This window comes from Nyctereutes procyonoides, unplaced genomic scaffold (assembly GCF_905146905.1).
Source record: "Nyctereutes procyonoides isolate TBG_1078 unplaced genomic scaffold, NYPRO_anot_genome, whole genome shotgun sequence".
Lineage (NCBI taxonomy): Eukaryota > Metazoa > Chordata > Mammalia > Carnivora > Canidae > Nyctereutes > Nyctereutes procyonoides.
Genome location: NW_026575146.1, coordinates 14,147,751 through 14,171,863, shown reverse-complemented (window position 1 = coordinate 14,171,863; position 24,113 = coordinate 14,147,751). Strand labels below are relative to the sequence as shown.

The 24,113-nt window shown below is 40.4% G+C and overlaps 1 protein-coding gene across 4 annotated transcripts in view; it reads right to left on the bottom strand.

The window, feature by feature from the left end:
- Window positions 1–24,113, bottom strand: part of TULP4 (TUB like protein 4) — a 228,275-nt gene that overhangs the window by 27,723 nt on the left and 176,439 nt on the right. For all 4 annotated transcript variants that reach the window (XM_055310466.1, XM_055310465.1, XM_055310467.1 and 1 more), the window contains exons 5-7: window positions 12,618–12,798; window positions 9,978–10,112; window positions 3,747–3,913 (exon numbers count right to left, since the gene is read on the bottom strand). In XM_055310466.1, the coding sequence (XP_055166441.1) occupies window positions 3,747–3,913; window positions 9,978–10,112; window positions 12,618–12,798 (483 nt within the window). The remainder of the gene's footprint in view (window positions 1–3,746; window positions 3,914–9,977; window positions 10,113–12,617; window positions 12,799–24,113) is intronic.

The following is a 24,113-nucleotide window of genomic DNA, read 5'->3' as shown; positions in this document are numbered from 1 at the left end:
GCTGCCACTCTGAGGTGGGACAGGGAGCAAGATGCACATCTGATCCTCTGATGTGGACTATCTGATCACGTCAGGTAGTGAGGCAGGGCAGAAGGGGCTTGTGAGAGAGCAAGGGGGTCGTTTCAGACAGTGGGGAGGACAGAAGACCCTTCCAACAAGGTAGTTTCAGCAGAGGCCTGACTGAGGTGGGAGTTTATTTATTTGGAAACATTGAAAGCTTCCTCACTGCACTGCTATTTTTGTATCTGCAGTGAGTTGCATGGAGTCCTCTAAGAATTTAAGAGGAATAAAAAACAGGATCTTCTTTCCATATTAAAGATAAGCTGCTCAAGCAAGTGAAAAGACAACAGAAAACCAAAAGAGTCAAAGCCAGGAGGCACCTGGCTGTCATAAGGAGGAACCACGAGGCTGTCTGAACCCACAGTTTCTGGCTGACGAGGACCCTGGGCTGAGAACCAGGGATAGGGCCCACTGAGGCATCTGGTCCTATGGGTGTCAGAGCACCCTCCTGGTCTCCCACAGTTGCTGCAGCTCTGCCCCTTCTTTCTGCAGCTCCCCTAGACAGTGGGATGATCTCAGTCTTAGAGGAAATGCACTTCAAATGTCTAATATTTGAAGGGGATGTCTAATGTTTGTACAGGTGTGTACAAAGGGAATATCTGATGTGTGTACAAGGAAGGAAAGTCTTCTAGAACAGTTCACTTTTAAACAGACCAAGTTGAGACCAGTTACCATCAAACTATGCTGGCTGGAGCCATGAACAGTTGTGAATGTTAAACTATAATGAGTTGGCCACTGACTAAGGTATAGTAGTAAAAGCTAGCTCAGCATTCAGGCACCCACATTTCAGTTTTAAAAGAGCATACCATTCTTGTATCCTGAAAGCAGACAACCCCAGGAAGGGCCTTCTCATCTATTTATAGCAAACCAAGGAGAAAGCACTCCTGGGGCAGCTTCGGAAGAATAGGCACAGTGAGTCCCTAACCAAAGGGGGCAATGTACACCTTTGCTAATGGACTCTCCTGGAGTAGAGTCGATTCGATCACCATAAAGGCAATCTCTCACTTCATTTTTCGTTTCCATACCACCTCTTCCTCTCCCTTCTTGGTTTTTAATTCAGATATCTTACATCAACAACTAAACCTTACAAAATATAAGCTGACTCTGCTAACATGCCTTTCATGCAAAAAAAATTCATAAAGCTGAGGCAAAACCAATCAACCAACCAAAACCCCAGACCCAAATTACTACAGTCTGCAAACTTCAATCAGTAATGCTAACTCTAAAAAATCCTTTGTCAGATTTACAGATACGCAATTACATATAGCTGGTCACAGAAATAGCTAATGAGGTAAATTAAATTTTCAATTACAACAGGTAGAAAGGAACGGAAAATAAATTGCAGTGTATTTCCTTATAAGAACTTCAGCCACTGGCATTGCTGTTATGAGTAAATCAGGAGAATCAATTTTAAAGCTGAGGTTACCGCAAGTTTGTGCCCAGCAACGGCTTTGTACGCAATAACCTACAATCTAATTAACTTGGAAATAAATTATCCAATCTAAATTGCATTTAGTTCTTTCTATAAACAGCCCAATAAATTTCCTAACTTCCTTCCTGCTATAAAAATGTCCCTGCCTTTGGACAACTTGAATAGCATAGCACAGAAAACATGTGATTTTAGAATCATTACAGAAAAAAGTTAGGTTGGTGCTATCTATATAATTAATGTTGATTTTTTTAATAGCTTCATTATTTAGCTTTATAATATTGAGGCAAGTTTTTTAAAGGTTGAAACAGATCCCCAAATGAAAAAAAGAATAATGTACTAAAATGCCAAGACACTATATGGGTATTTTTCCTCAAAGGAAGATAAGCTAAGCTCCCCTCTTATCTCTGAGCTCCAATCAGTTAAAATTCAACACCTATTGCTAGTTTCACATTACAGTTGATGAGAACATCTGCAATGGCTGAGGCCGCTCAACCTCTACCATATTTTAGGCACAGTGACGATCAGAGAAATGGAAGACAATGTGGTCTTTGACGTCAAGAATATAAGTAGACAAAAAGTGTATTAAGTATCAGAAATATCAAACATCCCAAGGGGATGCTTCACAGAGAAGCAGTCATTGGCACTTTACAAAAGGAAGTAACTGGGTTAGCATTAAGGATGATGGATTTCCCCATGCTGAGATTCCTTCTACATTCCTTGTAGAAGGAACAGAATATTAGCAGGAGGGGTATCCTGAGTCAGACAGAATAGTGGACAATGCTGAATATACCTGGAGTTTGTTTCAGCACTTCAATTCACAAATATTCTAGTAAATGTAAAAGCCTTATTAACTGAGAAAGAGCTGGAAAGTCCCACCCTCTCTTACACTTATCTTTTTAGCTAGGCTAGGGTCAGAAAAGGCAGCATGATATCTGACTGAGAAGGCACCTAGCCTACTGGTTCAAACTATCAACAGAAAGAATTAAAGAAAGCATATGTTCACAACTGTTCATACATCAATCCACCAAGCAAATATTTACTGAGCACTTATAGGCAATGAACTGGCAGTTTCAGTTTTGTAAGATGAAAAAGTTCTGGAGATTGGCTAATGTACTGAAATGTACACTTAAAAATTATTTAAAATGGTAAATTGTAAGTCAAGTGTATTTTTCACAAATAAAAAAAGTTATATTTAAATAATGAATGTCTACAACTAATTACAAATTTCCCCAAATCAGGTATATCTGCCTCTTTGAGCTGGGTAAGGTTAGGATGTAAGACTCTAGAGTTTGTTATCACCCCTGTCAATCTTCAACTCACTGTCAGGCCCATCTCCATTATACCCCACTAAGAATTTCATCCTCCGGGCAGCACAGGTGGCTCAGCGGTTTAGTGCCACCTTCAGCCCGGGGTGTGTTCCTGGAGACCTGGGATTGAGTCCCATGTCAGGCACCCTGTGTGGAGCCTGCTTCTCCCTTTGCCTGTGTCTCTGCTTCTCTCTCTCTCTCAGTGTCTCTCATGAGTAAATAAATAAAATCTTTAAAAAAAAAAAAAAAAAAGAATTTCATCCTCCATGAAAGCTGATCCAGATAAGAAGTGAACTGATGTAAAGATCTCTGGAAAATAAAAATAAGAAACGGCTACCTGTGCATACTTTCCTAAAGATCTTTAAGCCTTTTTTTTTTTTTTTTTAAGATTTTCATTTATTTATTCATGAGACACAGAGAGAGAAAGAGGCAGAGACACAGGCAGAGGGAGAAGCAGGCTCCATGCAGAAAGCCTGATGTGGGACTCGATCCCAGGACTCCAGGACCACACCCTGAGCCAAAGGCAGACACTCAATCGCTGAGCCACCCAGGCATCCCAGATCTTTAAGCCTTTTTACCTACTGTTTAATAATAACTTAGTTCAAATGTAAAAGTCATTACTGGCATAAAAACCAAAGTCAGAATGAATAAATGAAGATTCAGCACACACTTCTTTAAGTTTCTAATTTCTGCTTTGGACTGATAATAAACAGCAGCTCACTGTTTACTCACTGTCCACTCTTTTGAGTGGAGAATGTTAAGAAAGTATTCTGGTTAAAGGCAAAAACTTGTTTCTCCCTTATTTTTTCTGGTTTATACTCCATAATTTAATTAAGGTCAAAGAAAGACTAAAATCTGTTGAAGATAATTACAGTAAGGAAAACCAACTTTCAGTATTTAATGGAGTTCAGCAGCATCACAATGAATGTCTTGACACACATCCTTACTTGCACAAGCGTGTCCAGAGTGAAGATGTGTTCCCCCCGGACATTGTAGAACTTGACCATAGCATTCTTCAGAAGTGGGCCATTGGGGAGGTCACCAAGCTGGGTTTGCCGTTCCATACCGGCGACGGCCAGGAGGTCTCCCTGTGTGCACCACTGGGTCACCACCTCTGAAATCACAAAGAAAATGGTCAGCACGATGACATGACCCTCCCTGAACTGCCACATAAGTGGTTTAGAAAACAGAGCTGCTTAGCAAATACGAGGTGGCTCTTCTGCTTTTTCTCATGAAGACAATAGCTACTCATTTCTCTGAAGATAATACAGACTCTGCTTAAACAGGTGTCTGTTACGGGATGGCGAGCGCAGCTCCTCTGAAACACAACTCTACCAGGTAAAACCACATATGATGAAGCCAGCATGTTAAAGGTCTAACTCCAGTACCAGCATGAGTGTGAGAGCACAGGTAAGATGACTAAATCTATGGCTGTCTCTCTCCTGCTTGTGCCTCCATCCCTAGAGCAGACTCCGGGGTTTACAGATGCAAAAAGTCAAGAGTAAAGTCTAAGATTCTATTCATTTGATTTCTGTGCACTCTTGGGCACATAAGGTTCAGATAAAGGACATATCTGCATATGAAGGCCTTGACTTTTATTCCACATTGGGATGTTGTGGGGGCTTAGAAAAGAAGATAAACACTTCTGTTGGATGGGAGTGTTGTCAGAAATGTTCACTCTGGAGAACCTATAAACCATTTCAGTACCTATAAAAAATGTCTATGAAATAGTCTAATCCCAACATAAGCAATTTACTTATTCTGACTGGTAAAACAAGCTATTCGTACTAATAGGATTATAGCATAGTTCTTCCCCATCAAGACTTGAGAACCCTATCTAGCTCTTACAGAGTCTGCTGAAATCCAGAAGTCAGAGGTCTCTCTGAGAAAGGCTGGCCGGAGCCTAAAGGTGCTCTGTCATGAAAGGACGAACTTCAGAGCCAGGTTTAGAAGCCAGCAGTGCCTGTGCCCCATCAGGTCACATGCAACCCCCACAGCTTTCTCTTAGTCACATGCAATGCCAATTTTGACACTAATAACAGCACATTCCGAGGTCACCAGTGTTCCTGACCTCCTCTGAAAACCGGACAGCAGTCGGGGGACAGGATGGCTCCCAGATCCCTGGAAGTGAGAGCCTGTGTATCAAGTGAGTCACTGAAAGCTGGAGACGGAGGTAGCAGAGGACTGAGTGAAGGCAGTTACAGATAACCACAAACTGAAAAACACTCTACAATCTGAGATAGTGAAAACATTGGTAAAAGGAGTTTTTTTCTTTTCCTTTTAAAAGGATATGAAGAAGGTTACATACAAACCAGGAAATGAAAAATAATTTAAAAGAATCAATTAAATATCCTGGTGCGTAAGATCTAAAAAGAGACAAGAGGGGGAAGCTTGAGGATGTGTGCACATACTTCAGTATGCAGTAGAAACTGAAAGGGCTCAGGGGTTCCACTAAGAAGTCGGCTGTGATCATGAAACTGAAATGACCTTCTCCAGATTACAGTTTTTGGCAGCATAAAGATGTCAAAAAGAGGAGCAGCTAACACTGACACGTACAGAAGACAAAAGCACAGAGCCTGTCGTTGTTCAGGACACAAGCAGCACTGTGGCTCTGCACAGGTGAAGAGGCCAGCACCCAACTCCCAAGGCTCCTCCACCAGCCTGCTTCAGTCGGGGAATGAATGAGTGACATACCTGTACCACTCTTTGTGCTATTTACTTATTTTAATAAGATTCTTTGAATCCTGCTACTCAGTAGTTTTTCCCAACAGAAAAGTGGGCTGCTGCCCCTGCAGGGCTGGCCCGGACACATAGTCCATTCAGTGTCTGCTCAAAGACTAAAGGCTCTGCCCCCAATGCTGGTGCCCTTGGTCCCAGGTAAGCCTGAGTCCACATATCCCCATGCAGATGCCTGGGGATTTCTTTAGTGCAATTACCGAGTTATAGTGAGGCAGCTATGGTCGCCGTGGGGAAGCTGTTCTTTAAAAAAAAAAGAACAAGTTCCACGGGAATAACTCCATTTCTTGTTCTGTTCATTACACAACCAACAGCATCAAGTGCTGCAGCAACATGTATAGCCCTGTGACATGCAGCATAAGCCACCCCTGATGTATACGATGGGCACACAGTCACCAGGGGAAATAATCTTCCCTCAGAAAACCCTGACACAAAGAATTCAGGAGTGAAATTAAGAAAGAAAAACTGGATTTGTTCAGTGTCAGCTAGGGGTGTGTGAGTACTTCCCGAGGGACTGAATTCCTAGGGCAGGAGTTTAAAATCCTCATAAATTACTACAGAATGAAAGAAATATTCACTTTCTAGATTTCATTATGATAAAGAAGGATACAGAAGCCTAGATGTGGTCAGAATCTTATCTGTCCCAGAAAGTTTTTGAAGCTATGTCCATCTTATGTTAGAATAGAAAATAATCCCCAATACCGTTGCCCAATCTTTCAGTAATGATTTTACAATTTTTAAACCTCTAAAAATTCACTTTAAAATACAAGCCAGAAAGAACAAACTAATGCTTTATTTAGTAATCCTCTTTTCACTTTTCCTAAGGCTCTTAGCACTGGGTCTCTGGGCATGTGTGGGAAGTTACAAGGCACAAAAGAGGCTCATCTTCCTAAAGTACCAATTTCTTGGTGACTTTTTTTAAGGTAATCTCTATGCCCACTCTATGCTCAGGGATCAAACTCACAACCCCAAAATTATGTCATATGCTATACTGGCTGAACCAGTCAAGCGTCACTTTACTGATGATTTTGAGGTGTTTGTGGATTTTTGGTCTCTTAAACATTTTACACACACAAAAATTAACATAGGCACACTGTTTTACTTTAGTCAGACTGTCTTACGGATCTTTTATGCCTGGAGGGTCAAAATTTTACATACAGTAAGCAATGAGAAAATTCGGTGCTTTTGTGTTAACAAAGAGTCCCTTGTGTGGGATTAGTGCTGGGTCAAAAAGAGGCAGCCAAGTATTCCTGGAGAAAGAACAGTGCTCTTATTAAACACCACATGTACTTGACCTGCTAGCTAGAAGTCTGGGGTTCACAGGGGCCTTTGTTCCTTGGATATCTATGTTGATGAGTCACCTTTTTATTAGTCACTAGATATATGTGTACTTGCATTTGTGTAAATGGATTGTGCATTGAGAGGGCGAAAGTGACGAGCACATGAACAAAGTAGGAAAGTGTGTGATGGTAAAATAACATGTACTTTTTTTTTCTCTTTAATAACAGTGCTTCTGGTGAGTGTACTAAGGACAGAACAACATTGGCACATACTCAATGAGGATGATGGGTACAACCTCTATCAGTCAGAACTACCAGAGGAGATAGGACCACTGACCAAAACCATTCTACCTCAAAATCAAAACCCCCTCTTGACTTTCTTAGTATATTCTATGCAGTGACAAAAGGAGGAAATTCTGTATAGCAAAGGAAATAAAACCTAGGAGTTTAAATTCTTTGATTTTAAAACAAATGTGTGGTGAAATGACCAGTGCCTTTGAGAGCTTTACTTTACTATATACAAGAGAGGAACTGGCTAGGTCAGAGAATTTGTGAGCTTATCATTCTACTGTTTTTCCTTGAAGGGTAGCAGAATATGCCACTTTGAAATATGCCATACTGGCATAAAAACTATTTTGAGCTAAGCAGCAGCAAATACAAAAAAAGCTCTCTCCTCCCCTCTGCCAAAAAGGATGTAAATTTGGGAAGGCCCCACCTCGCCCTCTGACCAGGAAGGACAGAAGTTAATCACTGGAGATATCTCTAGATCCTTATCAGCCCACAGATAGGACCAGGAGAATCTATATGACAAATTTCAGGAAGGAGCCCTATCTTCCATTAGACCTCTATATGTTTACCTTCCTACAGTTTGCTGTCCTAGAAACTTTAAGTCCTTTCCCTTTGTTTTGTCACTTCTCCATAAGCAGATTATTCTTTTGTTAACATGCTTTATAAGCCCAAGTTCTACCCACCCCTTTGAGTTACTCATCTCTGAACATTTTCACAGGTAAGTACAATGCACGTGCTAATAAACTTGTTTCTTTTTTTTTTTTTTAACTTGTTTCTTTTTCACCCATTAATCTGTCTTTACAGGGTCACAGTCAGAGAACCAAAGATTTCTAGAGAGAAAAGTCTTTCCTCCCCTACATTATCAAGGAAGAGATAGTAACAACAAAGGATAAAATCCCCAGATAAGGTGAGCTAATTTATGGTTCACTGTGTGATAAATAGAAGTCCCCAAAGTTGGGATACTATGTAGATTTTTTCTTTAAGGTAGAATTTCCTCAGTTTCCACAGGTAAGCAAGATAGCAAAGAATTTGAAAAATTTACTACATAAAGAATACAACGGAAAGAGTATAAGCATGCTATTTTCAGTCCTGCTCAGATACACAGTAGGGAACAAAGTTCAGGACTCCAGGACTAAAGGCAAGTTCTGATGAAATTAATCAACTTGGTTAAAGGTTTAAAAATAGTTTTCTTTTTTAAGATTTTATTTGAGGGGGGGGGAGAGAGAGAGAGAGAGAGAGAGAGAGAGAGAGAGAGAGAGAGAGAATGTGCACAAGTGATAGGGAGGGGCAAAGGACTCCCCGCTGAGTGAGGAGTCCAATGCGGGGCTGTATCCAGGACTCTGAGATCATGACCGAAGCCAAAGGTAGATGCTTAACTGACTGAGCCACCCAGGAGTCCCTAAAAATAGAATTTCTAAAGAAGAGCTTGGATTACTAACTATATGTGAGAATTTATGATGACCATCCTGCAGTTTGGCTCCACAAAGGTCAAAACCTTCAGAGAAGAACACAGAGAAGCCCAAGGAATTTAAGTTCACCATCACTACACACACACACACACACACACACAAAATACCCAGCTTTTAAAGGAGCCCATTTGTGTATGTGTATAAACACAGACTTCTGCATAGTCCATGTCCCTCGGGAGTTTAAGGAAGTAATTCCTTACAATTATAGTTTTGAGACAAAATGGGACATTCATAAAAGGGAGTAGGACTTCTAAAAATAATACAATTTTAAAATAGAATACATACTTGGGGGTGTGCAGACAGGTATAACACATTACAGGCAATCAACAGTTAAGTATATGGACTTGTGGTCTCTACAGGCCTGCGAGTCTTGAATCATTCAGGCAAGAAGCACCTGCTCCAACTCTCTGGCTTGAGGGCCAGTTCTGAACGACAGGGGCAAGGTGAACTGCAGTTTTGTGTTTGCCCTTGACGTTCCATTTAGAGTATAGTGGGTCCCTTTATTTTTATTTATTTATTTATTTTAAAAAATATTTTCTTTTCCTTTTTTTTTCAAAGATTTTATTTATTTACTCATGAGAGACACAGAGAGGGAGAGAGAGAGAAAGGCAGAGACACAGGCAGAGGGAGAGGCAGGCTCCATGCAGGGAGCCCAACGCGGGACTCAATCCCGGGTCTCCAGGATCAGGCCCTGGGCTGAAGGTGGTGCTAAACCGCTGAGCCACCCGTGCTGCCCAGTGGGTCCCTTTGAGACCAGAGGCAGTCCAGAAATTCCTACATCGCACCATTTAATCCTGAAGAGACAGAACCGTTTTTCCAAAGAACTCATCAGGGTCACAACATAAGTAAATATCCTCAAACTGCAAAATTCAGAACGCACCAAATGCCTACAGACAGCGATTTTCTTGAGATAACAGATGTCCTAACATCTGTCAGGAAAGTGTCAGCACTTGGAGGCTGATGTTTGCATCAGTGTCTCAGTCTGGCAACTGTAGAACCTCCATAGTTTGCTGAGGTAACTTTACCACACAACGATCAGTTCCTTAATGAGTCTCAAAATAACCGGGGCCCTTGTGAGGCTGTGCTGTGTGTGATCTGCTGCTGCAGATACTGTACAGGTATAATGTCGGCCAGAGGCAAACACCACACACCTGAAAAAGGATAATTCTTGTCGTGGTAGGAAAAGAACAGAAAGACGAAGACCATCAGGAGTCCCTGGGTATCGGCTTGTCAGATAAGCAGAGAAGTGAAAGGAAATGGCTTTCATTCACAGACTCCATTAAGCCTGGAAGAGGTCACTGCAGAGGGACGGGCATGGGTAAGTAATGGGTGTAGGATGCCCATTGGAAGGCAAATGCACACAGGGCAGATGTGTGGGCCTGGGGTCACATGCGGCCTTCTGTACCTTTCAGCCCCGAGCGGATGACAGTAGGAGACAAGTCATCATAGTTGTTCATCAAGCTGATGTCCCCCGAGGTGAAGCTGACAGTGAGCAGAGGCTTGATGTTCTGCACCGGGATGGGATATGCTGCTGGACCATCTGCCGGGACAAAAGGGCTGAGTGAAGAGAAGGCTATGCACACATGACCCACATCCAGAGCATGCTACTGCAGTCTTGCAGCCAGTCTGAGAAACTGCCTGATACTGCAGATCAGACTCTGGACTGGGATGTCACTGGGTAAGGCAACATTTGCTATGACTCAGGAACGACACAAGGCCATCAGAGGGATGCTTCCCAGAGAACTCTGGAATGAGAAGCAGGGTGGGGACAGTGAGCCCTGGAGGTACCAACTGGGGTCCCTTGGGCTCTGTTGTATGGTGGCGAGAATATATGTTGAAAAGATTATTAACTTGTGTATTAATGTGTCATGTTTCTACTAATGTGTAAACATAAATAATTTTAATGTCATAACATGTAAGGATGGTGAGAAGAGGGATGAAAACGGTATCTTAATCCTGGTCCAATGTACAGAGAAAAGTTGCTTTTCAATGCTATTTCTCTTTCATTGAACATTATAGGAAATGAGGAGCCACAGCAGCCACCGTGAGTTCTTTGTTAAGTGTTTATCATGAGACACCCCCAAATCTGGAGAGAAGGCCAAGGTGAGATGTGTCTCATAAAGAATTCTGCTACATCTACCATACACAGCCAGTATGAAGAAAATTTTGCTTTGTAAGTTCAAGGAGTACTTGTGGATGCTAAGGATGCTGTGATGGGTCATGTTCTGGATTTCTCCACATGTTGTTTCAAAAGTAAAAGTCAGTCCTTTCCACAGGCCAGGATAAATCAGGGTTCTTTCTGAAGAATCCCAGAGGCCTCACACCCATGCTGAGTTCATCCCTGGCAGCCATGCAGATTGGGCCGGCCTGACATCCACATGCTCAGCCCCCACTCAGCCTCACTTGTGGAGCATTCCCAGTTGTGACTTTCCTTTGCTTCACTTTAAGATGCTGTAGGTACCTACCTCTATGCGCAAATTCCCTAGGCCATCAAGAAAAACCCTGTTATGTGAAAGGCAAATCCCAATCTTCCTCCAAAATGCCCCATGGCTCTAAGAAGGGAAATAGGTTTGAGAGGCAGCCAGGAACTAAATTCTATTCTTGGACTTATTCTGAACCCGCTTTATAAACTTGGGTCTCTGGATCTTCCTATTTGTTTCTTCCTATTATATATACATGGGGCTAAGTAAACTTGCATTCAATAAAGCTCTGTTTTAAAAGTATGCTGAAAAGTACCCAATGTTCTAAGACACTGACTTTAGTACTATGAGGCTGGAGAAATGATCAACACCTCACTCAGGGCTAGGGTCCTACTAGGAAAAGGTACAGTTATTTCTCAAATGGAAGTACTCTCTCTTCCCCCAAGCTCCACCCATCCTGAAACAGTACCAAGCATCTGAAGTTTCCTTCATGTGCAAACACTGTCTTCTCCAACAAATGACTAGATGAATATGTGCTGTCTCTGGGAAGCATCATGTATTATATCATATCTGGGACAGAAGACGACAAAATGAGAGCACTCCAAGCACCAATGGAGATAGATGCTGTTGGGGGGGGGGTAGGTGGGACAAAATTAAAGAATATTCTTTAGACCAGCCCTTCATAGGATGAACATGCTCACAGGCACAAGGAAGGGAGAAACTGTCTAGCCTGTCGAGGGCGCTCAGTGAGCAGCGTGAACACAGCTGTGCACGCTGAGGACAGAAATACTGCAGCTGTATAACCACGTCTAACCTGCCACGATTTCATAACACATTTTCCTTTAAAAAAAGAGGTATGGAATATTGGGGACGAGCCCAAACCCTGAGCAGACCAGCGCTGAATGCTGCTGTTGGTGATGGGCAGCGTGACTATCAAAGGCTTCTGCCAGTGTGTGGATGAGGATGAGTGTGTGTGTGTGTGTGTGTGTGTGTGTGTGTGTGTATGGGGGAGGTCTCTCACACAGTTGAGGGATAAAACATACTGTGAAGGTGAAGGAGGCTGGAATCTGAAATTACCCCCACTGAGAGCCTGAAACTGTTCCTTGCTGCTCCAGATCTTAAAGAATTGGATGGCAATGGATCTAATCTAACCATTTGAGGCTTATGGGGCAGGAGACAGGTTCTCCTGAACTGAGAAAAGAAAGTTTTCGCCTGAAATAAAGACGATGGAGCACGGATGGCAGCCCAGCATACATAATCCTTTTCTCACATAACTAAAGCTACAGGCTTTAATGACATTAGGGATTTTGAACACCACAGATTAAGTTATAGTAATAACCCAGCATTTCTCATCTCCAGCTCTCTTTATTCTCATTAAGCAGCTAAGCCCCACAACACCCCAGGGACACAGAAAGGGTCATTTCATGTCTAGTGAAACCTAAGCCAATGGAGCTTCATCAACCTGCGCGGTGATTCTGAGAAAAGGGAAGGCAGAGGGAAGATAGCCAAATCAAGACCCAGACGTTCCGCCATCCTTCCTTGCGCATCTCCAAGGCCCTTCTGGTATGTCAGGGTGCCATGCAGTATGGTGCACCTTCGCCCTCCCTCCTCCTCCTGCTGGCTACCTTGGGGCGGGGAGTAGTCGTCCGAGTCGGTGTCGCTCTCACTGCTATCCTCCACCAGGAAAGCAGGGTAGTTCCAGGACATGCTGAGGATGCCATCAGACTCGTGCAGGAGGACGTGGGCCAGCATCCTGCCATGACAGTCCATGACGATCACCTGCCCATCAGCCGTGCCAAACAGCACCTGCAAGCAAGGATCGGGACCCTTGATGGACGAGGAGAAAGGGCTGCAGTTTCTGGCAAACCCTGTCACCTCAACTTGCTTAGAAGGATAAAATGTATTTAGGACTAAAAAAAGAGCAGTTAAGTAACTGAGGCGATACACAAAGCATTAAGCACCAGAAACTTAGCTGGCTATTATTGCAAGAATTTTAGTCCTCTAATATCAAAATGTGACTAATGGTAAAATAAACATATTTGTTAGGTTGTATGGATATTTACAAATGATATCAGCAAAATCACTGCCTTACTTTTTGTGGGTTTTGTTTGTATGTTTGGGTTTTTTGGTTGGAGAAGGAGGGTTAAGAAGATGATACGTATTTTTCTTGAAAAAAAAAGCAACAGTAGCTAAGGTTCAGTAAGAATTGCTCAAATTTAGAAGAAAAATTTCAGCTGTGTGTCTGACAAAAGAGAAAATATATTTGGTTATATAAGCAGGTTATCTAACCACATTTGGAAAGAAGAGGCTCTTGAAATAGTTTGTCTAATGTTTTATTTAACTAAGAATAATACTGGTATTAATGTATTAATTAATCATTAAGGTTCTAATGTATTAACAGTATTAACACATTCATTGAGCATTTACTTCGTGCTAAGCACTATACTAAGAGCTTTACCTCATGTGTTGCCAAAATAATCCTGGGAGGTAAGTACCAGCATTGTCGATAATGGAGCTCAGATGGGCCTGACACCTTGGTGTGTGGAGGAAGGGCTGCCCCAAGGAGTCCCCCTCACTTCACCTGGCCCTGGAGCACACACGCAGGAACATGCTGCGGGTGTGGGCAAACACACGGTCAGAGTTAAAGCATGGACAGGGCAAAGAAAGGGTTAACCCCTATCCATCAGTGCAACAGAGAAGCATCTCACAGCCGCTAGAAGTCCCTGGCATGAGTTGTGCATTCTAGCTGGTTCATCCATGAATGACACCAAGAGGGTGAACCAAGGGGAACCTTGGGGCCATGGAAAGGAGGAGTTCCCCAAGAATATAACATGTTCTCTTCTGCTCTGTGTGTGTGGCTCTGTACTTTCTCCATCTGTTGGCATATTTTTTAATTTCTAAAAGATTTTTATTTATTTATTCATTCATGAGAGATAGAGAGAGGCAGGGACACAGGCAGAGGGAGAAGCAGGCTCGCTGTGGGGAACCCGATGTGGGACTTGATCCTGGACCCTGGGATCATGCCCTGAGCTGAAGGTAGATGCTCAACCACTAAGCCACCCAGGCATCCCACATCTGTTGACATTTAAAACTTTTTCTTTTATGTTTACTGAGATCTGTGCATCCATCAGCAATGATTGTGACAAGCATGCGGATTCTTTCCATTTTATAGATGTAAAAACAACTTGAGAAGCCAGGTCAGTTGATAAGCCCATTAAGTGATCAGGCCACTGGGCTATCTTACTGGAAAGACTAGGATTTACACAAAGGTAAAGTTATTTAGAGCTTATTAGGTCCTTGCCTTTTTTTTTTTTAATTTTATTATTGATAGTCACAGAGAGAGAGAGAGAGAGAGAGAGAGAGAGAGAGAGAGAGAGAGAGGCAGAGACATAGGCAGGCTCCATGCACCGGGAGCCCGATGTGGGACTCGATCCCGGGTCTCCAGGATTGCGCCCTGGGCCAAAGGCAGGCGCCAAACCGCTGCGCCACCCAGGGATCCCGTACTTGCCTCTTTTTGCTAAGATTTGGGCATTAAACTCCTTGGGAGCAAAGACTATCCACAGCTGTCCCTCTTGTACCTAACAGCTTTGGGTACAGAGGGCACTTAATAGTATTTACTGTTAAATGAAGGAAAGTCAGAGACCATCAAAAGGCATTTTTAGGACATAAATCCTGATGATTAAGACACGTGAATTGCAAAGGGATGATATATTTCATTTAAGTAGTAAAAAGTTCACAGAATTTATAGATCTGTTTTTGAATGAACTGACTGTCCATCAAATACTCCTTTAAACATGTCTACATTTTAATGACTGGGGAAAAAAAGGGGCTAAATCGGGGCAGTGAGGAATCTATTACTGCACTTGGCTTAAAGAAAAAACAAACTACTAGGAACACGATGAAACATTGTATAAGTTGAATTTTTGGCTGCCAATGGAGAAAGGAGTATCCGCTGGCCTGTCTGCCAAGACCTCAGTGATACAGGCTCGGAGATGCAGGACTAGGGTTCCCATATCCTCCTTCATTTGCTCATGTATGTTTTGAAGAACGGCTATGAATCTTGGTGCTGCATGAAGGAGTTATTTTATCACTAATGACTTTTGTTTCTAATAAAGAGCTTGTTAGCAGGCCACAGCCAACCGTTCCTCCTCACAAGTACTCACAAGTACTATGCATCAATCCCAAACCAGTTCCCACCCTCCATCCCCCATTATAGGTTCACATTACCCTATCATCTTCCACTGGCGCACACTCATCACTACTTTCACTTATTGCACCATTGTTTGATTTCTGTCTGGCTTGCATGCTTTTAAGCTTTTCAGGGCATGGCCGATGTGCGCTCTGCTCACTCCTATCTCCCCAGGGCCTGTCAGAGTAGATGACACATGACAGGAAGTGCTTGTGAAGGAAGGGAGGAAAGGCCTCTGCTTTGAAGTATCTTTTGAGTAATGTTCACATTTTTCCATTTTGGGGAAGAACAGATATCAGACAATAGAACAGACATCTAATTTCTGAATAGAAGAGGATGGGTGATTTAGTGAGGCATCAGTGTGCAACATTACACTAATGCCAGCCCCCAAATTCTCCACCATGAATCACTCCCAACTACAGCTCTCCTGGGAAGATAACACACTATTAAGATCAGAGAGAAGGGGAAAAGCAGTGCTAACAGCCTAGTTGTCAAGCAGTGATGGAGGAAGTTACTCTGTTTGGGAACAAGCCTGTCACAGATTAACTGGAGAACACTGATACAACATGAAATCAGATTTTTAAAAATCTCTATTTCAAGTTCTTTTCATGCCTAATCACTTCCAATGAGACAAAGCTTATGTGAGTGAAGGACTTTAAGAGAACAAGGCAGAAAAGTCTAATAATAATGAATACCCAGTAGGTACATGCACCCATCTCTGTTTCCACTCCTTCATGCTGGTGCTCAAGATAGGCTGGTGCTGGCTCCTTCTTCCCAGATCTGTCTCCTCTTCTAAGCGTGGCTTCAGGCTATCTTCCCTCTCTAGGAGATCACAGTTGTGTCCATGGCCTCAAAGGCCCTATTCAGGGCTGTCTCTCTGCTCAGGCCTCTCCCCTATGTTCCAGACTCCCGCATCAGATATTTCCTACCTGACCCCTACCCCTGGATGTGCCAAAGGCCCTTCAGAACCAACATGTCCCAGATGAAAAGCATAACTTCATCCTTTCACCAACCTACACACACACACACACACACACACACACACACACACAGTCAGATTGTCTTACAGTAGAGACTATGGCTTTTTATCTCCCATATCTAGTATAGTGTCTGGTATGGAACAGGCATTAAGATATCACGTGTGAAGGCTCTGGGGACCTACTACTTGGAATTAATCTAATTCTAACCATGGCCCCCCAGTATCCCTCAATTTCGCTGTTTTCGCATGCCTGTCTTTCGAATTGAATCATGAGTTTCTGCAGGACAGGTCTGCACCCCAGGTTCTCAAACGCTGCCTGTCATGAGCAGACACTCAGAGACTATTAGCAACTGTATTTTTTCCCAAAGCTTTGTTTGGTATTTGCCCAAGTCTACCTATAAATGAAACAAAAACCTTTTTCCTTTCTTTTTTGAACTATAAACCAATACTCAAATCCTCCCATAAAACTGGCCTATAAAATACTTTCAATAATGGATGAAATAAATTTCTGCCTCATATTTTTTTTTTGTTTTCTCTGTTGCATTGCAGGCTTCATGTAGGGGCCGGGACGATACTCCCTTTGTCATATGTACCAAGAATGAGACAAGCTGGTAGAAACCTGCTGGCCCCCAGGCCATACCCATTCAATGGCTCCCCCTCATTGCAGGCAGTGTTTAATATCAGTGTTCTCCATTCTAAACTATTTTTAGATGTAATTGTTTTAAAATATTACACAATTATGACCAGCAATTTAAACCGAACCAAGCCACGAGCCAAAGGTGGTTCGAAGACGTAAAATCATTCAGAAGATTTACATTTGGAACCAGCGATAATATCTCATAAGTACTTTTATTTTTGGAAACTGGTATTCATCTACATTTTTGAATAAAAACCATATTAGGAAATTTCAACTATAAAAATACAAGCTTCTATAAATGTTCACCTCTTTTGTAGTAGAGTTTAACTAGCAACCAATTTAACTAGTTCCAGAAGAAGCTGACCTTTTTGTCCACTTATTTTCCCTTTGTGATTTAAGCTAAGGGAGCAGATAACAAAGTGATTACATGCTCCTCTTAGTAACGTCAGCCCTACTGGTGGCAAATGTCTAAATGTGCCACTGCAGAGAGAGGAAGGAAGGGACAAAATATGATGTCCCTTTGCTCTTTAGAAGGAATCTTCTGTTCAGAGACATCACTGAAGTAAAATTTTATTTTTGAAAGACCTCTCAGTTGGAGGTTCAGAGCACTAGCTTTCAAATGCTTCAAGGCCAGATTTGAATATTTTACAACTAAAGAGAGTCACTGAAATCAGACCATTGTAAATGACAATTCCTCAACTGATTAACAGATTATTTCCTGGTTCTTTGAAAAAAGGATGAAATGTAATTTCACAGTTGACTATAACAATCATTTCTCTCTCTCTCTCTTTTTTTTTAGAGGGAGAAGGGCAGATGGAGAGGAAGAGAGAATCTTAAGCAGGCTCCACGCCCAGTGTAGAGCCGAATGCTGGGCTCGATCTCACAACCCTGAAATCATCATCTGAGCCGAAATCAAGAATCAGATGCTAAACTGACTGAGCCACCCAGATGCCCCAACATCATTTCTAGAACAAACATTTTGAGACTTATTCTGATAAATATGGGAAAGAAATCTCACCAAATATATATACAATAAAAAACTAATCTTTTGGCTAAACATGTAATTTTGATCATTTCATTGCTTTACTGCAGAATAACCACTTATAAACTAACTCATAAAGATGACGCACTATCCTGTTTAAAGAGTTTCAGAGAAGGAAATATTCTATCTGCCTCAGGCATCAATTTTAAAGAGTTCTTGTTGCTAGAACATTCTTCCCTAAGTCTTTCAGGCTCCATTTTTAAGTTTACTCACCCTTATAAGATGCCCACACATGGTTTCGGGGCAAGGAGGGGAATGGTCTGAGTGTAAGATTAATTAAAACACACATTTAACTTGGCTATCTCCAGAAGGATATATAGTAACTGGAAATACCAATTACCTCTGGGGAACAGAAGTGGGTAGCCTAGGCATAGCAGAGGAAAGGGGATTTTTTCATCATACATCACTTTTAACATTAAAAATTTCAAACTATGTGAATATACTATTTAAAATATATTTAAGTATGTTCTGAATGAGGTAGAGAAAAATACAGCTTTGTAGCAGATCTTTGGAATAGGGTGAAAATGCCTAGTGCAACCACTCACCACCACATGGTCCTTGGGGGTAAATATGTAATTTTAATTTGGGAAGGGGATGCTAAGTGACACTGGAATCTGCTTAGCCTGTTTGGTTAGACTGCCTGAATCTGTTGGGGGAAACACCTTTTCCTTTGCAAAGGACACCTTTTCCTTTGGCCAAGTTATCTGGGTCTATTTTAGTTCTTAACTACTTATGTAACTTTAAATTCATCATTTACTTTCCTGAATGTTGGTCTCCTCTGTCAGCTGAAAAAGTTTATTAAATGAGCTCTCAGATCCTTTTCTGTTTTAAAATGTTCTAAGTTTTAAAAATATATCCAAATATATTTCTTAATATTTGAAAATAGTAATTTCTTCCTGTGGCTACTAACAAACTTCTCCAACAAAAGGACTAAGACAGCCCAGGTGGCTCAGCGGTTTAGCACTGCCTTCAGCCTGGGTTGTGATCCTGGAGACCTGGGATCGAGTCCCGCATCGAGCTGCCTGCATGGAGCCTGCTTCTCCCTCTGCCTGTGTCTCTTGCCTCTTTCTCCCTGTGTCTCTCATGAATAAATAAATTTAAAAAAAATCTTAAAAAAAAAAAGAAAGGCCTAAGACAAAATGACTTCTGAAATGACACTGAGGAGAGTAAAAGTCTCTGACTTGGCAGTAGCTGTTGGGATACACAGTAATGGGGGCTGACCTAATGGCACCTGTGACTGATGTCAAAAATAAACAAAACTAGAAACTATTTAAGGAGGTAAGAACAGACTTTAACCAGTTTCAGCATGAACTGAACTCCCATCTGTTCAGAGGTGACTGGGCATTTCAATGGGGGTGGGCAGGGGGTGCTGTTGAGCAGAGTAAGAAGTAGAAATATACAAAAGTGGAAGGCAAGGTTTCTCAGTGTGACTGGGCTACCTGGACTTCCTAACTGATGCTTACTGAAGTTGGGGTCCTACATACCCAGAGACTGGGTTATAGGGGCACTACTGTCAGGAACAAACAATAGATTCTTTTGGCAACCTTGACTTCTCCCAGGCAAGAAGTTAAGGGGGCTGGAGTTGTCATCTCTAGCAACACAGCCTTGAGTTGACAGAAACTATGCTAGTGTTTGTTCAGGTCTCTTAGGCTGTGTGTGTGTGCACACATGTGTATGAAATCATTTGTGATGAGAACTCAGTTTTACAGGCCAAGATTGAGGCCTAGTCAAGAAGAGGGCTCAGAAGTTAATCAAGAGAGTGTCACTGGTAGCAGCATATATGTCACCTCTCCTCAATATGACACAAGGATATATTCAATGCCAAGGGCAGGGCAGTCAAGAGCAGCAATGCATTTGGGATTCAGGAATGCTACAGGGAAAGCCGAGAAGCTTAATTTTATAGTTCAGCCATCTGAACAAACATTGGCATTCATACAAGGATTCTGCATCAAACCACAGCCACCACTGTGCTGTGGTATTGATAAAGGCCTATGAAGAAAACAGAACATTGAACAAGAAACAGATTTCCAAATAAATTTAGACCTTCAATACATTAAGGTGGTAAAAAAAACTTAACACCATCAAGTGAGTTCTACACCATCAAGTTTTTAAGTGTACAATACAGTCTTGTTAAGTACAGGCTCAATGTTATCCAGCAGATCTCCAGAGTTTAATCATCTCGCATAACAAACTTTAATACTCATTGAACAGCAACTTCTTGTTTTCCCCTCCCTCCAGCCCTGGACAACCATCATTCCACTATCTCTTTCTACGAGTTTGACTATTTTAGATACCTCACTTAAGTGAGATCACGTGGTATTTGGCCTTCAGTGACCAGAATATTTCACTTAGGATAATATTCTTAAGGATTATCCATGTTTTATCCAGTCCTCCTTTTTAAGGATAATATTCCACTGTGTATATGAACAAAACACATTTTTTTTACCCTTTCACTCACTGATGGACATTTATGTTGTTTCCCCATCTTGGCTACTGTGAATAATGCTGCAGTGAACATAGTTGTGCAAATATCTCTTCAAGACCCTGGTTTCAACTCTTTTGGATAAATACCTGAAAGAACTTTGGGATAACTGCATTGCATGGGTAGTTCAATTTTTCATTTTTTGAGGACCCTCCATGCTGTTTTCCTTAGCTACAACATTTTACAATCCCATTAAAAGCATAAAGAGTTCCAATTTCTCCACATCCTAGCCAACATTTGTCTTTTTTTTTTTTTACAATAGTACTCTTAACAGGTGGTATCTAATTGTGGTTCTGATTTCCATTTCTCTGATGATTAGGAATGTTAAGCATCTTTCATTTACTTGTTTGGAGAAATGTGTATTCAAGTCCTTTGTGTATTCTTAATCTGGCTATTTAAATTTTTTTGTTGTTGTTATTTAATTGAAGGGGCGCCTTTTATATTTTGGATATTAACTGCTTATCACATACAGTTTGCAAATATTTTCTCCCATTCTCAAGGTTGCCTTTTCATTCTGTTGTTTTCTATGCCGTGCAGAAACTTTTTAGTTTCATGTAATCCCACTTGTCTAATTTTGCTTTTGCTGCCTATGCTTTTGGTGTCATAACCAAAAAAATCATTGCCAACACCAATAACATGAAGTTTCCCAATGTTTTCCTCTTGGAGTTTTACAGTTTCAGGTCTTGAGTTTAAATCTTGAATCCATTCTGAGTTTTGTATACGCTGTAAGACAAGAGTCCAATTTCATTCTTTTGTATATGAATGTATTTATCCTAGAGCCATATGTTGATGAGATTATCCTTTCCTCACTGTATATTCTTGCCAGGCTTGTTGGAAGACAGTTGACCATATATGCATTGGTTAATTTCTGGGCTCTCTATCCTGTTTCACTGGTTTCTATGCTTGTATTTATCCCAGTACCACACTGTTTTATTTAATGTAGCTCTGTAATGTATTCTGAAATCAGGAAGTGTGATTTGTACAGCTTTGTTCTTCTCAAAACAGTTTTGGCTATTTCAGGTCCTTTGTGGTTCCATTTGAATTTTAGGATTGTTTTTTTCATCTCTGTAAAAAATGCCACTGGGATTTTGATATGGATTGTGCTAAATCTGTAGATTGGTTTGTGTAGTATGGATATTTTAACAATATTAAGTCTTCTTTCAGTCCATGAACATGATATATTTCCCATTTATTTATGTGGTCTTTAATTTCTTTCATTACTGTTTAGTAGTTTTCCCTGTAAGTCTTCCACCTCCTTGGTTAAATTTATTCATATTTTTTGATGCTATTGCACATATGGATTGTTTTCTCCATTTCCTTTTCAGATAGTTCATTGCTAGTATATAAAAATGCAACTGATTTTTGTATACTGATTTTGTATCTTGCAACTTTACTGAATTTGTTTATTCTAACAGGTTTGTGTGTGTGTGTGTGTGTGTGTGTGTGTGTGTACCCTTTAGGGTTTTCTACCTTTAAGATCATATCATTTGTTAACAGATATTTTTACGTTTTCCTTTCCTATTTGAATGTCTTTTCCTTTTCTTGCCTAGTTGCTCTAAAATTTGCAGTACTATACTGAATAGAAATGCCTTTTCCTTTTCTTGCCTAGTTGCTCTAAAATTTGCAGTACTATACTGAATAGAAATGGAGAGTGTTCATCTTTGTCTTGTTCCTGATTCCAGAGCTAAAACTTTCAGTTTTTCACCATTAAGCATATTAGCTATGGGATCTTCATATGTGGCCTTTTTTATGTTGAAGTAATTCCTTTCTAATATTAGTTTAGATTTTTTTTTAATTTTGTCAAATGTTTTTTTCTGTGTCTTTGAGAGGGAACATGCGGTTCTTATCCTATATTGTTAATGTGGGCTATCACATTAGTTGATTTTCATATGTTGAACATCCTTGCCTACCAGAAATAAATTCCACTTGATTACTGTATATGATCCTTTTTACTTGCTGCTTAATTCAGTTTACTAGTATTCTGTTGAGGATTTTTGCATTTATATTCATCAGGGATATTGGTCTATAATTTTCTTTTCTTACAGTGCCTTTGTCAAGCTTTGGTATCAGGGTAATGCTAGCCTCTTAAAATAAGTTTGGAAGTGTTCCCTGCTCTTCAAGTTTTTGGAAGAGAGAGAGAAAGAATGGTGTTAATTCTTTAAATGTTTGGCAGAATTTACCAATTAAGCCATCTGGCCCTGGCATTTTCTTTCTTGTGAGATTTTTGATTACTGATTCAATCTAGCTGCTAGTTATAGGTCTGCTCAGATTTTCTTTTTCTTCATGATTCAATCTTGGTAAGTTATATGTTTCTAGGAATTTATACATTTCTTCTAGGTTATCCAATTTGTTGGCATGGAATTGTTCATAATAATCTCTAATGATCCTTTCTATTACTTTCTATCACTAATTATGTGACATTAGTTACAGTATCTCCTCTTTTTTTTTTATTTATTTAAGATTTTTAAGCAATCTCTGCACCCAATGTGGAGCTTGAACTTATAACCCAGAGATCAAGAGTTGCATGTTCTACTGACTGAGACAGCCAGGCAACCCTTCCTCTTTCATATCTGATTTTACTTGAATCATCTCCTTTACTTAGGGTTTTAACAATTTTGTTGATCTTTTTTAAAAAAAATCAACTCTTAGGTTTTTTTTTCTATTGTTTTTTTTATTTTCCATTTCATTTTATTTTTGCTCTAAGCCTTAGTATTTCTTTCCTTCTGCTAACTTGGGCTAAGTTTCTTCTTTTTCTAGTTCCTTGAGATATAAAGTTAGATTGTTTGAACTCTTTCTTCTTTTTGCATGGTCAGTATTTATTACTTATATATATTTCCCTTTTAGAATAACTTTTGCTACATCCCATAAGTTTTGGCATGTTGTGTTTTCATTTTCATTAGTTTTAGGTATTTTCTAATTTTCCTTTATTTCTTCATTGGCCCATTTGGTTAATCAAGGGTGCGTTCTTAAATTTATACATATTTTTGAATTTTCCAGCATTACTTCTAATATTCATTTCTAGTTTTCTTCCATTGTGATTGAAAAGGATACCTGATGTAATTTCAATTTTCTTAAATTAGTTAAGATTCATTTTGTGACCCAACACATGATCTATCTTAGAGAATGTTTCTTGTGTGCTTCAAAAGACTTCCTTTGGGTGAAATATTCTGTATATATCTGTTAGGTCCACTTGGTTTGTAGTGTTGTTAAAATCCACCGCTTCTTTACCGATTTTCTGTCTGGATATACTATCCTGTATTGAAAGTGGAGTAGTGAAGTCTCCTACCATTACTACATATATTGCTGCTTGTTTCTCTTTTCAGTTCTATTAATGTTTACTTTATATATTTAGTGTTTTATATATTTAGGTTCTTTGATGTTACATGCATATATATTTATAATTGTTCGATCTTCCAGGCGAATTAACCCTTTTTCCATTATATAATGTCTGTCTTTGTCTCTTGTGACAGTTTCTGACTTAAAGTCTATTTTGTCTGACATAAATATAGTCATCCCTGCTCTCTTTTGGCTAAGGGATGCAGGGAGCTATCTTTTCCCATTCTTTTATTTTTGGGATACATATCTTAAATCTAAAGAGAGTATCTTGTAGGAAACATACAGTTGGGCTTCGTTTTTTTATTTTTGTTTTTTAATCCATTCAACTATTCCACGTCTTTTTACTGGGTAGTTTAATTCGTTTACATTTAAAGTAATAATTGAAAGGACAGAACCTACTATTGCCATCTTGTTAATTGTTTTATGCCAGTCTTACAGTCCTTTTGTCCTTCTTTT